The 17,492-nt window shown below is 52.9% G+C and overlaps 1 protein-coding gene and 1 pseudogene across 1 annotated transcript; both read right to left on the bottom strand.

The window, feature by feature from the left end:
* Positions 1-769: 769 nt before the first annotated feature.
* LOC120671878 lies at positions 770-7,415 on the bottom strand (annotated as a pseudogene).
* A 3,535-nt stretch (positions 7,416-10,950) lies between these two features.
* LOC120676116 (probable carboxylesterase 15) lies at positions 10,951-12,293 on the bottom strand. Its single transcript, XM_039957337.1, has one exon. The coding sequence runs from the start codon at positions 12,081-12,083 to the stop codon at positions 11,079-11,081; it is 1,005 nt and encodes a 334-aa protein (XP_039813271.1). The 5' UTR covers positions 12,084-12,293; the 3' UTR covers positions 10,951-11,078.
* Positions 12,294-17,492: the final 5,199 nt, after the last annotated feature.

The raw sequence follows: 17,492 nt of genomic DNA, 5'->3' as shown, positions 1-17,492 counted from the left end.
AGTCAATGGGCTATGAATTTGATTTTATTGTGAAAAAAAACGATTCGCCTTCGGGGTAGGTGGGCTGCCAATTGGCCTCTTTATAAGGAAAGCGTCCTCGACTTACAGCAGGAGTGGAATTGGTCGTAGGCGCCGACGCAGTAGCCTCATCCGTGGAAGTACACGAGCACGGGGAGCTTGCTACCTTCTTCTCCGCCGGCCGGCGGCGGTCTTGGCATGTGGGATGTGGTCGCGTCAGTTCCGTGGCCGGCTCGGCCGGCACAGAAATATCAAGGGAGATGTAACGGCACGAGAGTGGCTTGAAGCAAGTTGTGAGACGGTAAATAATGTTCAAGCCAAAAAAAGTGGAAGGTAGAGGTACTCGTGGGAGGGAGTATTAGACACTTGGACGCCAAAGGCCAATACATGTACGTTCATTTCCATAAGCGTTCAAAGGTAGAGAGCGTGCGCGTGCGTTCATGTACGCGTATCATTTTGCAATGTTTCTCACAGAAGACATTAGATGAGGAAAAATGAATAAATATGAACGGCAGATAGAGACTAATACATTTCTTTTTCGGAACACATATACAAAAGCTCACACACACACGCACGCTCACCCAGTCTTCACCCAGTCACCCTTATGTATACACGCACGCAATCCTATCCAAGGTTTTCGTTATCAGAATTTAAAATTTATCGGAGGTCATAGAGAAATAGGATAAATAAGATATATCGGAATTATCGGACCAAATTCAAAAAAAATTCAAAATATTTGAAAAATATTGTAGAATTTGACTTGAAACTATTTCTAAGCTATTAAGCATCCCTTGTTTACAAATAAAGTAAGAATAGAATACTATAAGTATAGGATCATCGCGCGGGTGGATTTGAGCTGTCTGTGTAGAAGCAGGATAAATAGGAGATATCAAATTTTATCGGACCCTAGGGATAAAAGGGAAATATCGGAATTTTCAGCCGATATCGGCCGATAAAGAAAACCCTCCTATCTTTATGAGCACCTCCGAGAAACTAAGCCGGCAGATCCTCAAGATTGATGTAAGTCTCGCTGTCGATGGGTACGTCACCTACCAATATAAGAATGGCACCAGTTAAATTCTAAAATAAATTTCGAAAAATACAAACACTTATGTCGAGTCTAGAATTTGAGGTTAAACAGATAGATTCCACCACAAAAAACCTTACTAGCTGAACTACACTCGATTTACAAAGACTAACACATTTACCTAGAGTACAGAACGCCTGGCAACGTATCCTATGGAAACCAACTAGCTTGTGCAAACTATAGAAACTCGAATCTGGGTCTTTGGATGGGCATCCGATGGATGGAGCTGGAGGTGGGACAAATTTGCATATAACCTCCCGCAATTATCCCACTTAATTGCGTATTATGCAAATAGACCCCTCATACCAAGCGCCGCGTCCTGCCTGGGATTCGCCCGCATCCAGCCCTGGGACATGCCGCCGTTCGTTTCGTATCCTCGAAAGACTGCGCCGCCGCCGCCCATCCCAAGCCTCGACGCCGCGTCTGCTCCTTTATTTCTCGCCGCGACGCCCTCCTACTTGTCGCCCAGTTTCGTCGCTTGGCCGCGCTGGAGCCCGACGCCATCTGCCCCTTTGTTTCTCGCTGCGCCGCCGACCCTTCGCGAGTTGCCAGTCGCCCGCCCGCACGCAAGTCGCTGGCGCCGACGCCCTCCTACTTGTCGCCCAGTTTCGCTGCCCCTTTGTTTCTCGCTGCGCCGCCGACCCTTCGTGAGTTGCCAGTCGCCCGCCCGCACGCAAGTCGCCGGCGCCGTTTTCTCCGGCGACGGCCCCCCCGGCACCGTCGCGCGTGCGGTCAAGAGAAGGTGCGGTGCGTGGAGATGCCCCCGGCACCGTCGTTGGTGTAAAGATGCCGCCGGTGCCGAGCACCACAGAGATGACAGTGCAGATATTCAGATAGGCATGCCATTCAGATAACCAAGTCCAAGCGTGTAAATGTCCAAGCCATCATGGTGGATTCTCATTCCAGTTCGCTGTCTGCTGGGCTGATTGATGAGATGAAGGATCTGGTGGCAGCTAAACTATTTAGCTTCAGTTGTATGCATGTTCCTCGTGCTTGTAATCGAGCGGCACATGAGCTAGCTGCTCTAGGCCTGTGTTGCGTTGAGGGAATGCTTCTTCTAGTTCTAGTCAATTGTGCATATATTGTATATGATTTTGCCATTTGTGCAGATATAGTGTACATGATTTTGTAGGATCACTGAAAAATGTCTGATGTCTCTGCATATTCTGCTATTTCACTAAATGTGCAATGTATATAAAGCATCCAGTTTCCATGTTGGACCCTCTCACTTTGCATCACACATACCAGAATGATTGAGTGATGGCATTGCCAATGTTGGAACCTGATGATCTCAAGAATAACAGCATCACTGTGCGATGGCTTTTCCGTTTAGAATTAACTCTATACCTGTTTCTGTACATCAGACTAGAACATAATTTGGATGGCCCAACAGTTAATGGAAGAAAATTAGCACTGGTAGAAAATTGGCCCTAATAATTCCTGACAATGTGCAACAAGAACTAATAAAAAAAGGTGTAGCACTGGTAGAATTTTTAACTAAGAACTCCTGCATAAAGAACAAAGAGGCAAATATTCATGGCCGTGATCAGTTAACAACATGCGAAAGAGCACGTAGCTCTGATAATAATCATTTAAGTACAGGCGATGGAGGAGCACGATGTTAGCAATAATCTTGACATGTGCTGTGTGTCGCACCATGGGTGTGTTCCTGGCGTGCTTGAGTCAGTCATCAGTGTGTGTGCGCGTCGCGGATGCGTGAACGTGCGTAGACCAGCAGAGTTGCTGCAGAAGTGTCGAGTCGTGGACATGCAGAGCCGCGTACACAGGTCCGGAGCAGTGCGTGCGCGAGATGGCTCCGACGCAAGCTGCTGCGTCGTTTGAGTCATAGGAGGAGGAGGTGTGCGTGGCGCACGATCTGCATAGGAGAGGCCGCGTCGTTCGGGCGAGCAACGGGCTCACGACGACGCCGAGCGGGACCTGCGGATCGTGGCGTGAAGCTAGGACGTGGTGGAGGTTGGCTCCGAGTGTCCTTGGCCTATTTGTAGCCCAGTGCTCCTCCGTGACTTGTTGCCGGAGTTGTTTTTCAGTTTCAATCAAAGGCCAACATACAGGCGAGTTATCGCCGGGGCGTTCGTCACCAGTTTTCTTGTGTCTACTGTTCATCTTCTTCCTTGGTCTGCTGGCGCGTGTGAGAGCTAGAGCGAACAAGGGAGAGTGCGTGAGCGTGGAACGCGTGTTCCAGGGCAGCGCCAACAATTGGTATCAGAGCTGGGTCCGCAATCTCCTGGGCCCGTGCACACTTGGGTGGTGTAGGTCCGAACCCCAGTGGACCGTGGGTGTGAGGCCCGTGTGTGCTCGTGTGTCGGGCCGTTCAGTGGTGGACTGCGGGTGTAAGGCCCATATGTGCTCGTGTGTGGAGCCGGTCACTAGTGGACTGTGGTGTGGGTCCAGTCAGTGCTTAGGGGCACCAATGTGTGAGGGGGAGATTGTTGGGATTAGTCCCACATTGGTTGTGGGGGGAGAGTTGAACCAACATAAAAGTGGAGGGAGTCTCTCACCTCTTGGGCTAGCTTTTGGGGTGTAGAAGAACTTCCTCCAGGGTGTGAGCCCGGTTGAGCCAACTCTCCCGGTTTTGGGCCGACAATTGGCATCAGAGCCGGTGAAGCCCGGAGGAAGTCATGGCTGGTGATAGCAGTCCCCCGTGTCCTTCTTCGCCCAAGAGGCCGAAGTTCGACGGCAGCGGCAGCGGCGCACGCGAGGTCATCGTGGAGCGCATCGTCTCCAACCCCGGCGTTGTCGAGGTGCCGCATCTGACGAGGACCAACTACCACGAGTGGTCTTTGGTCACGCAGGTGAACCTCGAGGCGTTGGAACTCTGGGATGCCGTGGAGGTGGAGTGCAAGGACCGTGCCAAGGATCGGCGGGCGTTGGCCGCCATCCTGCGCGGGGTGCCGCCGGACATGAAGTCTCACCTCGCCAAGAAGAAGTCCGCGAAGGAAGCATGGGCGGCCTTGAAGGAGATGAGGGTTGGCGACAATCGCGTGAAGTCTTCGGTCGTGCAGCGGCTCATGATGGAGTTCGAGAACATCACGCTCCGTGACAGGGAGTCCGTCGACAACTTCGCGATGCGCGTCATCGGGCTCGTCGACAAGCTAGGCGAGCTTGGCAAGGAGATGGAGGACAGCCACGTGGTGAAGAAGATGCTGCGCGTGGTCCGAAAGAGGTACAAGCAGGTAGCGGTGTCGATCGAGATGCACTCCGACCTCAACAAGATGTCAGTGGAGGAGCTTATCGGCCGGCTGCGCGTGGCGGAGGACGCCGACGCTGAGGAAGCCGCGGACGGCATCGAGAAGGGCGTCCAGCAGCTACTCCTCACCGAGGAGCAGTGGGAGGCGCGTCGGCGCCAGCGCGGCGGCAAGGAGCAGGCGCGCGGCGGCGGCAGCGGCCATGGAGGCAATCGTGACGAGGATGACCGCAACAGCACGTGCTCGGGGGCAAGCGGGCGTTCGGGGCGCCGCAACCGAGGGAGGTGCTTCAACTGCGGCGAGTGCGGCCACATCGCCAAGCATTGCCCCAAGGCACGGGACGGCAAGGCGCTGTTGGCGGACGCCGACGAGGAGCCGACGTTGCTGTCAGTTGGGTCGAGTCACCATGTCAAGCTTAGGGGGGTGATTGTTAGCAATAATCTTAACATGTGCATGTGTGTCGCACCATGGGTGTGTTCCTGGCGTGCTTGAGTTAGTCATCAGTGTTTGTGCGCGTCGCGGATGCGTGAACGTGCGTAGACCAGCAGAGTTGCTGCAGAAGTGTCGAGTCGTGGACGTGCAGAGCCGCGTCCACAGGTCCGGAGCAGTGCGTGCGTGAGATGGCTCCGCTGCAAGCTGCTGCGTCGTTCGAGTCATAGGAGGAGGAGGTGTGCGTGGCGCACGATCTGCATAGGAGAGGCCGCGTCGTTCGGGCGAGCAACGGGCTCACGACGACGCCGAGCGGGACCTGCAGATCGTGGCGTGAAGCTAGGACGTGGAGGTTGGCTCCGAGTGTCCTTGGCCTATTTGTAGCCCAGTGCTCCTCCGTGACTTGTTGCTGTAGTTGTTTTTCAGTTTCAATCAAAGGCCAACATACAGGCGAGTTGTCGCCGGGGCGTTCGTCGCCAGTTTTCTTGTGTCTACTGTTCATCTTCTTCCTTGGTCTGCTGGTGCGTGTGAGAGCTAGAGCGAGCAAGGGAGAGTGCGTGAGCGTGGAATGTGTGTTCCAGGGCAGCGCCAATAATTGGTATCAGAGCTGGGTCCGCAATCTCCTGTGCCCGTGCACACTTGGGTGGTGTAGGTCCGAACCCCAGTGGACCGTGGGTGTGAGGCCCGTGTGTGCTCGTGTGTCGGTCCGGTCAGTGGTGGACTGCGGGTGTAAGGCCCATATGTGCTCGTGTGTGGAGCCGGCCACTGGTGGACTGTGGTGTGGGTCCAGTCAGTGCTTAGGGGCACCAATGTGTGAGGGGGAGATTGTTGGGATTAATCCCACATTGGTTGTGTGGGGGGGAGTTGAACCAACATAAAAGTGGAGAGAGTCTCTCACCTCTTGGGCTAGCTTTTGGGGTGCAGAAGGACTTCCTCCAGGGTGTGCGCCCGGTTGGGCCAACTCTCCCGGTTTTGGGCTGACACACGAACAGCAGGTAGTCCTAGGTTGATCCCGCGGTGGCCATCGCCGTCCTCCTCCTCGAATACGTGCACGCCGGAATCCACACCGTCGGCAGACTCCATCGGCGACGGCACCGGCGAGTCACCCTGCGGCTGCGGCGGCGGCGGCGTTTCACTGGGTGGCATCATCAGCGAGTCCCAGGGCAGGGCGGAGGGCGTCAAGGATACGAAAGGGCGGCAGCGTTGCAGTCTTTCGAGGATTCCGCACGAACAGCAGTGCAGTCTTTCGAGCACGAACAGCAGGAATTCACAACGTCGCCGGAATCCCAAGGCAGGGCGGAGGGCGCGGCGCTTGGTATGAGGGGGTTTATTTGCATAATACACGATTAAGTGGGATAACTATGGGAGGTTATATGCAAATTTGTCCCACCTCCAGTCCCATTCATTGGATGCTCATCCAAAGACCCAGATTCGAGTTTCTATCGTTTTCACAGGCTAGTTGGTTTCCGTAGGATACGTTGCCGACATGAATACTAGAAGGATACATCTGAAGATGAATGGCAGACAAAGACTAACACCATGTCACCAGCTCAAGACTCAGTTCACCTCATTCTGTCATTTGTGCACGAACCGCTTCAACATTCCCATCAACTCCTCCGTCGCCTCGCTCCGCTGTCCGACAGAGAAGCCATGCCGCTCCCCCACGAACTCGGCGAGCTCAACGGCCTTCCCCATCTCCTTCAGCCTCGCGGCGTAGCGCAGCACGTGGCCACACAGCACGTCGCGGCCAGGCGCCACGACGAGCGCCGGCGGCAGCGGCAGCGGCTCCAGGCTCGCGCCGCCCGGCGCGAACGGGTTCGCCAGCGGATGGTCCCTGGTGGCCCCCGCCGGCAGCGCCATGCGCCAGAGCTGGTCGGACATCTCCACCGTCAGGGACGCGCCGGCCGGGGGATCAGACTCCGTCGCCGTGCGTTCGTTGCTGCCGAAGAACGCGGAGAAGAGGACGTACCCGGCGACGCGCACCGGGCCGGGCACGATCTGCCCGGCGGCGATCCGGACCACGGCATGGTGGGCCAGGTTCGCGCCGGCCGACACGCCGGACACGAACGTCCGGGAGAAGTCGGCTGATTCGGCGAGCCACGGCTCGGCGCCAGCGCCCAGTGTGGCCTGCGCACGAAGCCAGGAGAAGAACGTCGCGGCGTCCTCGACGGCCGCGGGGAGCACCGGACGGCCGCGGGGAGGCGGTGCTCGGGGGCGAGGCGGTACTGGACGGAGAGCACGACGGCGGGGAGCTCGGCGGCGAAGCGCTGGCAGCAGGAGTGGAACATGGGCTGGTCGTAGGCGCCGATGCAGTAGCCGCCTCCGTGGAAGTACACGAGCACGGGGAGCTTACCATCGTTGCCGGCGGTGGCGTGTGGCCTGTACACGCGAACCTTGAGGCCTCGAGCCGCGTCGTACACGGCGTCCTTCCACTGGACGCCCGGGACGTCCGGGAACGGCCCTGCCGGCATGATGGCCGCCGATTCGTCGCCACGGACGACGGAGCCCTCGCCGAAGAGACGGATGACGCCGAAGAAGTCTTCCACGACGCGCTGCGCTTCGCCGCCGGACATGGTGATGCTGGTGAATTGATGATCGTCTGTCGAGGATGCAGACTGCTTGCAGCTTGCCGCGAACTGACGATTTGCAGAGCTGGACCTAGGCTCCACGGAGTATACCAGGCCCGTGTTCAGTTACAAAAATCAAAATTCCAAAAAAAATTTCCGGCACTTGCATGAAGACTTAAATCTAGACAAAATAAAAAACACATTGCGACTGCTATCTGTAAATGGCGAGACGAATCTAATGAACCTAATTAGGCTGTAATCAGACGCTAAATTGCTACAGTAATGCTATAGTAAACAACCTCTAATGACAGATTAATTAGGCTCATTAGATTCATCTCGCGATTTACAGACGAGTTCTGTAATTATTTTTATGATTAATCTATATTTAGTACTTCAAATATAGAAAGATGTCTTTTCAAAAATTTTACATCGCGCAACCAAACGGGCCAGATGGTTTTTCTACATGGAAAACTCACGTCACTTAGTGAGGCACGCCATGTATGAAGGTTCTTGCTGCGCGCTCACGTCACACTCAAACTGACCGCGACTTGTCACCATTTTTGATGTGGTTGTGTTGTGAGGTCCGTCACTTTTGTTTCACAGCCACAAGCCCACAACAGCCTGGATTCTTTTACTCTCAAACACAATTAAAATATAAATATGCACGCATTCTCAAAATTTATGAATACAGGCACGTAACCTTATCTCTAGATTCACGATAGAGAGATCAAAGTCACCACAAACATCTTTTCTCAATATCAAGTATCATGTCCGGTTTCATAAGAACATTCCATCACACAAAATCTTTAACCCAAATCGTCGACATGCCAACTAGTGTTAACTAAGGGAACACAACAACAACAACAACAACAACATGATTTGTGAATAACGAGTAAAACCAAACAAAAATGGTAGAGCGACAACCACTAACTTCCATCACACATCATCTTTAACCCAAATCTGTAATCGTCGACATGCCAACTAGTATCAACTAAGAGAACACAACAACAAGATTTGTGAATAACGAGTAAAACCAAACAAGAATAGTAGAGCGACAACCACTATAAATCATTATTATTATCACCAGTTCACTTCATGTGGCCTACAAAACGCTTCAAGATTCGGATAACGTTCGCCTCGCCCCACCGCAAGATGGAGAAACCATGCCGCTCCCCCTTGAACTCGGCGAGCTCCACGCAAGGAAAAATCTTGCCGAGAATTTTCTGAGAAAAATCGATAATCACCTCGGTGAGGCCCTTTTTTCTCTTACCGCCTAAATTTTTCGGCCATTTTGAATCCCCGCGCCCAAACCAAATTGGCCTGGCCCAAAACCAGGCCACCCCGCCGCCTCCTACCCCTAAACCTGATCCATGTTCCACTCCCATCTCCAGTTCTGCACAGCCATGGCGGCAACAGCACTAAGTGCATGCACCCCATTCCTCCTTTGGTCGCTATCGCCACACACCGTACCGCCTCTCCTGCGCAAAGACGCTCGAGGTGCAGTCGCTACTCGTTGTTTCCTCCACCTCCTTCCTCGCTCACTTGCCCATGATGCACGGAGCCGCTGCCCGCTGCTGCCACCCGCCACAACCCCAATCCCACAAAATGCTTGCTGCGACATGCCTGTTGCCTTCGAGACCGGTGGTGTCGGGCGCCGTGGGGTGATGACGATGGAGGGAGAGGAGGATGTGCTGGCGCATCCTTTGCATCATACTGAAGTTGTTGCTTCCACTCTAAAGGAGCGAGATGCACACCGCCACAAAAGCAAAGCCGTCGCCGGCTCATCATCAGTGTTGCCCATTTTATGTTGAGTTAGGGGATTTAAAGAAGATATTTTCTTGATTTTGAATCAGAATCGGATCAACAAGGTAGCCCTGTTTATGCTGAGTAAGGGTAGAGTAGTTCTGATGACAGTGAAGGCAATGGTGAGTTTAATTTTTTGATTGGATTCTGCATATTATATCATGTACCTTTGTTGAAATATTAATTTTTATTAAAGGTGATGGTAATGCAACTGAACTTGGAGAGGGAGAGGCTCTGGAGCCCAAGAAGGAGGTAATGTTCCTGGTACTAGTAGTTGATCAACTTGCTATGGGAAATTTTGGTCCAGTATTGATTAATTTCTATTCTCTTATCAGCTGGAGAGGACCAGCCAGTCTCTCTATGTCCGAGATTAACAAGGCTGATGAAACATTGTGTCAGGAACTTGTACTGAAGGTCGGATAAATATTTTGCCCTTAAATCTAACATACTATATTTGTGTTTCTCATTTTTTTCAATATAGCTTGCTGCAACATTGTTTTGCTTAAAACTTTGCCAATGGTCTTTGTTGTATTCTGCACCTGTTAGGCAGTAGTAATTGGGACTGAAAGGACTTTTCAGTTTGTTTGCAATTTACAATTATAAGCATGGGTCTGTAAGGCAGTAGATCAGTGCCTCCAATGTCTTTCAGTCAATCGAGGTTGTGTGACATAACAATTTACTATTTTATAATTATTGCAGTGATTCGAGCATCCATGCACTATGAAATATGGAGTGATTTAGTGACCAGATTTTGGGGATACAAAGCCATGTTTTGGTTCATGTCCTTAATTACTTGTACTATTTTGGACAATACTTGTAATATTTTGAACAATGTACTGCTATTTGACCGGTTTTGAGCTTTTCTTTGTCTTTTCATGTGCTTGTAATATTTAGGACCATGGACTCTTGTAGGAATTGTAGGAACTATGGATGATGGAGACTGTAATATTTGGGAGTGAACACCGTTGTGTGCAATATTTGCTGCAAGAAAGCCATATTTCTCATTTCTACGAAATGTTATATCTTATTTTTGCTGTTAGATTGTTTGGAAATAATCTAGGTTATTTTCTGTACAAACTGAGGGACTTTTTCTTTTAAATTTCATCTAAAAAAAAATAGCACATCCAACAATTTTTCGACAAATATGATATACATGTTTCTTAGTGACCTCCAATTTGTTTCCCTTACCGGTATGGTAAACCTTGTCCACGGCCTTCCCCATCTCCTTTAGCCTAGCCGCGTAGAGCAGCACGAGGTCGCGGAGCGTGTTGCGCCTCGACGAGCACCAGCGGCAGCGCCACCAGCTCTAGGTTGGGGTTGTCCGAGCCGAACGGGTGGGCTGAAGAGGAGTACACGGCCTGTACACGTGGACCTTATTGATGCCGTGTGTTGCGTCATACTCCCTCTATACTGTAAAGAAAGTCGTTTTGAGTATGTCTTAAGTTAAATATTTTAAACTTTAACGATAAATAATTCTTTTAAATTGAGTTTGAAATATAAAAGCGATATAAGTAAATTTATCTTGAAATATATTTTTATAAAAGTATATATTAATTATATTTTATAAATTTTTATAGCAAAAAAATAGTGGTCAAAGTTGTTTTTAGAGACCATGTTGATGTCTGAAACAACTTTCTTTACAATATGGAGGGAGTACAAGGCGTCCTTCCACCAAAATGATGTTATTTCTTTTAGTAATAGAATGCCGTGTCCATCAACGATGAGTGTCTATAAGAGTCTCCCAGGGCCGTTCAAAGGTAGAGAGTGTGCGCGTGCGTATGTGTACGCGTATGCTTTTGCAATGTTTCTCACAAAAGAAATTACACGAGGGGAAAAAGATAAAAACGAACTTCAACCCACATTGTGGAGTACAGAACGACGAAGACGTGTACTACAAGGATACATTTGAAGATGAATGGCAGACACGAAGAGCAACACCATTTTCACCAACTCAAGACCCAGTTCACCTCATTCACAGTCATTTGTGCACGCACGGACGCACCGCTTCAAGATCTGGATCAGCTCATCTGTAGCCCCGCTCCACGGTCCTTTGGAGAAGCCATGCCGCTCCCCAGGGAACTCGGCGAGCTCAACGGCCTTTCCCATCTCCTCGAGCTTCGCCGCGTAGCGCAGCATGTGGCCGCGGAGCACGTCGCGCCCGAGCGCCACGACGAGCGCCGGCGGCAGCGGCAGCGGCTCCAGGGTCGGGCTGTCCGGGCCGAACGGGTTCGCCAGCGGGTGGTCCCTGGTCGCGCCCACCGGCAGCGCCAGGCGCCAGAATTTGTCGGTCGTCTCCACCGTCAGCGACACGTCCGGCGGTGGAGGGGCCTCCGACGCCACGCGCTCGACGCTGCCGAAGAAGGCGGAGAACAGGACGTACCCGGCGACGCGCGCCGGGTCGAGCACGAGCTGCCCCGAGGCGATCCGGACGACGACGTGGTGGGCCAGGTTGGCGCCGGCCGACACGCCGGTCACGAAGGTCCGCGCGAGGTCGGCGGATTCCACGAGCCACGGCTCGGCGCCGGGCGCGCCGGGAGCGGCGGCCTGGGCGCGCAGCCAGGACAGGAACGCCGCGCCGTCCTCGACCGCCGCGGGGAGACGGTTCTCCGGCGCCCGGCGGTACTGGACGGAGAGCACCACGGCGGGGCGCTCGGCGGCGAAGCGCTGGCAGCAGGAGTGGAGCGCGGGCTGGTCGTACTCGGGGAGGCAGTAGCCGCCTCCGTGGAAGTACACGAGCACGGGAAGCTTGCGGCCTTCGCCGGCGGCGGCCGCCGGCGGCCGGAACACGCGCGCCCTGAGGCCGCGCGTCGCGTCGTACACGACGTCCTTCCACTGGACGCCCGGGACGTCCGGGAACGGCCCCGCCGGCATGATGGCGGATTCGACGCCGCGAACGACGGAGCCATCGCTGAAGAGCTGGACGACGCCGTGCAGGTCCTCCACGACGTTTGGCGGCGCGGTGTCGCTGGACATGATGGTGGACGGTGGTCGATCGACGACTCTGGGGTGTTGAGTTTGGTTTTGGATCGATGCGCCGACGGCATCTCAGTTGTTGGCTTGTTGCTTTTCCGAGTGGAAGTCTCAAACGTGATCACGTCACGCTCGCATCGCATTCCGGAGCTGCCAGATTTGATCGCAGTGTCTCAGTCTCACTGTCTGGCATTGCAGGAGCACCAACCTTGAGAGCAGGTATTATAGCTATGCCGGCAAGCGGGCGAGAATGTTAGGATCAATAAGAGGTAGCGGGGATTCGGGTAGAAGAATGGAGTCTGAGGAACGAGAGTACTCTGTCTTACCTGTAATGAGTGAATTGTCAACCGTGCGGTGTGATCGTGCGCTTGGTCTTTGGATTGCAGGTACACGGGCGTCGAGTGTCGACGGAGAGCTGTCGTTGAGGATCTCAGGCCGGGTGGCAGCTGTGGCGTCCATTCCTGGATCGAGGGTGCAAGCGGCGACGGAAGACGGATTTCTTGGTTTGCGCCACAAAACCAAGGAGGCGGACGGCGGTTGAAGACGCCAAGTCGTGGAGGCACGGGCATCGGTCTCGGGACTGACGGAGGCGACGGGCGTCGACGGCGTCTAGGGTCTCGTTGAGGGCGAGGAGGTGACGGGCGTCGGGTGGCGTCTAGGGCCGTCAGAAGGCCGAGGCAGGAACGGCGTCTAGGGCCACGGCGTGGAGGCGGGAATCTTCCCGCGCGTAAAGTTTTGACGGTTTTCTCAAAACCGGCCACCTACCCGGATTTCGCGGACCCTCGAAAACCGCGGACCGAAACTTCGTCAATGTGGCGGCATCACAGCAAAGACTTCGAGTCGAAGAAAGAAACTCCGCCGACGATTGAGTCTGTACAGCGGGCTGCTGCAGACCCGACCGGTCTGACCGGTCCCATGAACCGGTCTGACCGGTCTGGCCGCGGCAGCCGGGTATTTAAGTCGCCCCTTCTCCAGGTCGTGGGTTTTGAGTCTCTTGAGTCCTTTTCGGTTTTTCCTTCCCCCTTCCCCCTGCTCCAGGTTAGGGCCAAGGTCTCCAACGCAAAGGGAGGTTAGATTATAGCTAATCTCTTCAATCTAGAGGGTGGATGATGGTGTGGTCGGCTCTAGCCTTTGTATAGGTGAATTCCTCCGTGATTTACGAATGAAATTGTTTTGAGATTCACCTGTGTGTGCAGAGCTTTTCGTCCTCCCCTTCCCTTTGCGTTTTGGACTTGATTTCTCCTCTTTTGATGTGTTTTATGTTTGGAGGAGTCAAGTTCTTCGATTCGTGGTTTGATGGACTCGTTGTGACGATTCTAATCTATCTAGCCTAGTGCCAAACCCGCTGGAATCTCGAGTTCTCACGAATTGGGATTTTTGGGTTCTTGAGAAAACCCCAATTCTCTTTGATATTTTCTTAAATTCTCACGATCTGTTAATCTTTTGGGAAAGATCTTTTGGGGATATGTTCATGGGGTAGATGCGAAGCTATCCTCCAAGTTTTATTGGATTTGGACTTCGTTCGCTCGAGATTTGCGTTTGAAGCATTGTTTGCGATCTGTCTGGGTGCAACCGGTCTGACCGGTCTCTGAAACCGGTCTGACCGGTCTGGGTTTTTGAACTCCAGCCCAACCGGTCTGACCGGTTGGAGAGAGCGGTCTGACCGGTCCGAGTCTGCCAGGTCTGTAGATTTTCTCGTTCGCTTCCGTGTTTTCTCTCGCACGTTCTAGGGGTGTTTTGTGTTGGTTTAGCTCTTCCATAGCTATTCCAAACTTCACCTAGAACTTTTGAGGGCTCGTGGTGATTTTGGGATATAGGCCGATGGATTAATTTCGAGAGAAATTTTGATCTGCTCCCATTCAACCCCCCTCTGGTCGCCAGTTTCGGTCCCTTAATTGGTATCAGAGCTTGGTTGAGATTTTCAGTACCTTAATCGGTTCGAAAACCACTTGGCGACCATGGCGAGTCTTGGGAAGATCCTGGTGTTTTTCGGCGAGGACTATGCCTACTAGAAGGCTCGCATGAGAGCCTTCTTGCAGAGCATGAGAGCCGAGGTCTGGGATATTACCAAGAACCAGGCTTACGTGGTGCTTGCCGCTCGGGTCACTCCTCTTCAAGTGACTGAGCATGAGGCTAACGCCAAGGCTGTCAAGGCCTTGTTCGCTGGCGTTTCTTGTGCAGAGTTCTCACGCGTCCAGGGTTTTCAGGAAGCCCACAAGATTTGGACGTGCCTTGAGAACTACCACGAGGGCACACCTCAGGTCAAGTCCAGGCTGTACGAGACTCACCGGCGTGAATATGAGAACTTCACACAGGAGCCGGGTGAGAGCATTGACTTGATGTTCAGTCGGTTTCAATCGATTGTGAACAAAGTCAATGCGAACAGATCTGCTGATGCCCTTGAGTACACAGAGCACGAGAAGGCCCTCAAGTTGCTCTACGCACTTGACCGCTCGGTGTGAGATCTTAAGGTGAACACGATCATTGAGTCTGCTGGCTATGAGACTCTGACCGTGAACAAGCTTTTCGGCAAGCTCAAGGCCACAGAGGTGGATAACCAGACACGAGCCAAGTTCAATGGTGCCCCTCCTTCCAAGAGCATCGCTCTTGTGACTGGCCCAGGTGGATCGAGCTCTAACGCTAACTCTGCTCTTGGCTTTTCTCTTGCCTCTTTGCCTTCTGTTACAAATGAGCAGCTGGAGACATTGGGCGACGACGGCTTGTGCCTCCTCATCAGCAAGTTCCAGCACGTCTACCACAACAGGCAGAGGAAGAAGAACCCCGGGTGCTACAACTGCGGCGATTTGAACCACTTCATCGCCGATTGCCCCAAGAAGTCCGGTGGTGGCCAGAACAACCACTTCGACTACTACCGCCACCGCGACCGCGAAGAGGGAGGCTCCAACAAGGAGCGTCGGCGCCACAAGCACCGAAGTCGTGACCGGGGAGGACGCTTCGACAAGGAATCTCTCAAGAAGCGCTTCCAGTATAAGGCCAAGAAGCAGGAGAAGGCTTTTATGGCGCAGCTCAGCGACCTCGACAAGAGCTCCGACACCAACCGCTCTTCTTCACCGACCTCCGACGACGACGATAAGAAGAAGAAGAAGAAGCAGGACAAGGAAGCCACCGGCTTCATCGGCCTTTGCTTGGCGGCCGGTCGGTGCAAGGGCTTCTGCACCATGGCGGGTGAAGCCGATGGTGCTCGTGCGTCTTCAGGTGGACATGCTACACCGACGCACGCCGACTCTTCTCCTGGATCCGAGAGTGATTCAGAGGTAAACTCCACGATTGACCTGCTAGATACAGAAGTTCGGGAGTTGTACACCGCTCTCGACAACCGGAAAAGGCTGCTTAAGGAAGCAGCTAGAGAGCGTAGAAAGCTTAGGGCTGAGCTGGCTTGTGCTAGGGAGAAAATTGGTGAGGATAAGTGCGCTGGCTGTATATCTCACATGAACGATCTTGTTGCTCTCCGTGCCAAGCATGATGAGAACGTTGCGAACTTAGATGTTGCTAAGACCTCGCTTGCTGACGTGTCTCATGAGCTCGCTAAGGCCAAGCATGAACTAGAACTGGTTAAGAACGCTCCTATTGTTAGCAATGTGCTTGAATGTGATGAGTGTCCTATCTTTAAGTCCGATCTAGCTTCGTTGCAGTCCAAGTTTGCTACTGTTGTGTGCGAGCTAGAAGAGATGAAGTCTAGGCCAGTTCTGCTTGGTGCTTGCAAGCTTTGTCCCACGCTTAGGTCGGAGCTAGATGAGAAGAACGCCTTGGTTAAGTCCTTAGGGAAAACTAAGGTTGTGGAGTCTAGCCCACCTATTGACTGCTCTGTTTGCCCTGGTTTGATCTCTGATTTGGATAATCTTGCGGAAGAGAAAGCCAACTTGAAGAATGAGAATACCTATCTTAGGGCGATTCTTAGTTGGGTTTCTGCTAGTGAGCCGCAGTTGGGTATGATGATTAAGCAGTTTAAGCGTGGTGAAGGCTTTGGGGTCGGTTACACCTACACGAAGTCAGACTTTGACAGGTTGTATGGTAAGATCAACAAGGCTGCTGGAGTTCAGAGTGCTCTAAACACTGCTAGTTCGAGCACGCAGCTTTCGCTTGTTGACCCCGTGGATGGTGTGCTGAAAGAACCACAAAAAGCACCTCCACAGAAGCAGGTTTGGGTTCCAAAGCCCAATGAGCTGAGGAATCCCCTCAATGCGCTCCCTGCTGCCACAGCCCAGGTTGCCCAGAAGAAGGGGGCTGCTCCTCCCCGTTCGCAGGCTAGGCCTCCGCCTCCCAAGCGTGAGGTGAAGTACCACTGTGAGTACTGTGACAGGGAAGGTCACCTGGAGGAGTTTTGCTTCAGAAGGAAGCGAGCTGTGAGGCGTGAGCAGGAGAGACGGAACGCGGACATGTACTCTGCTCGAGTGCATGGTCCTCCTCGGCGTGGTGGTAGGCAAGATGCTAGGGCGCACCGTGTAGGTGGAGGATGGGGAGACGGTGGTGCTTACCGTGCTCCAACGGGTGGTCGCTTTGCCGGTCGTGCTCCTGGTCATTTTCAATACGGCTATGGACCACGGAACCGAGGCTTTGAGGAGGTTTCGATGCTCCACGCTTTCCTCGCGGTGGTGTTCGTCAGTCACGCGGTAGACAGGACGGGGGATACGCTTTACCAGTTTTTGCTAACCCTTCTGTAGAGCAAATGGCTCGACACTGGTTTGCTTCTCACTTTGCTAACCCCAGTGTTGAGACATTTGCTCACCCTTTGTCTCACTACTGATGTGCAGGTCGGAGGCTTGGAGAACAGGTGGATCATGGACTCCGGTTGTTCACGCCATATGACCGGGAATGACAAATGGTTCTCCAGCCTCACCCCGATGCGCTCAAAGGAGTACATTGTGTTCGGGGATAATGGAGGAGGAAAGGTACATGGACTTGGCGTTGTTTGGGTTTCTGATCACTTTACCCTGAGAGAGGTTGCTTTGGTTTCGAACCTTGGGTTCAATTTGCTTTCTGTTTCACAACTTCTTGATGAGGGGTTTGAGGTTCGCTTCAAGGAGGGCTGTTCGCGTGTTCTCGATTCCAGAGGAGATTTGGTTTGCCGGATTACACCTCGCGATCGGGTTTTGTTGGTTGACTTCTCTGGAACTCCTCTTGGCCCTTCTCGTTGCTTGTTGGCTAGTCCTTCTTCTGATTTGTGGAAGTGGCATAGGAGACTTGGACATTTGAGCTTCGATTTGTTGTCGAGACTTAGCTCACTTGGCCTAATCCGAGGATTGCCCAAATTGAAGTTTGAAAAGGACCTTATTTGCCATCTGTGTCGCCATGAGAAGATGATTGCTACTTCACATTCACCTATTAATCAGGTGATGACCGCTCACCCTGGAGAGTTGCTACACATGGACACAGTTGGTCCATCTAGGGTGA

This window comes from Panicum virgatum, chromosome 5N, assembly GCF_016808335.1.
Source record: "Panicum virgatum strain AP13 chromosome 5N, P.virgatum_v5, whole genome shotgun sequence".
Classification (NCBI taxonomy): domain Eukaryota; kingdom Viridiplantae; phylum Streptophyta; class Magnoliopsida; order Poales; family Poaceae; genus Panicum; species Panicum virgatum.
Note: the sequence above shows the minus strand (reverse complement) of the source record. Positions and strands in the feature narration are given on the sequence as shown.

What these genes read in the sequence shown, in the direction of transcription:
- LOC120676116 (XM_039957337.1), bottom strand. Translation starts at nt 12,083, where the DNA reads ATGTCCAGCGACACCGCGCCGCCAAACGTCGTGGAGGACCTGCACGGC.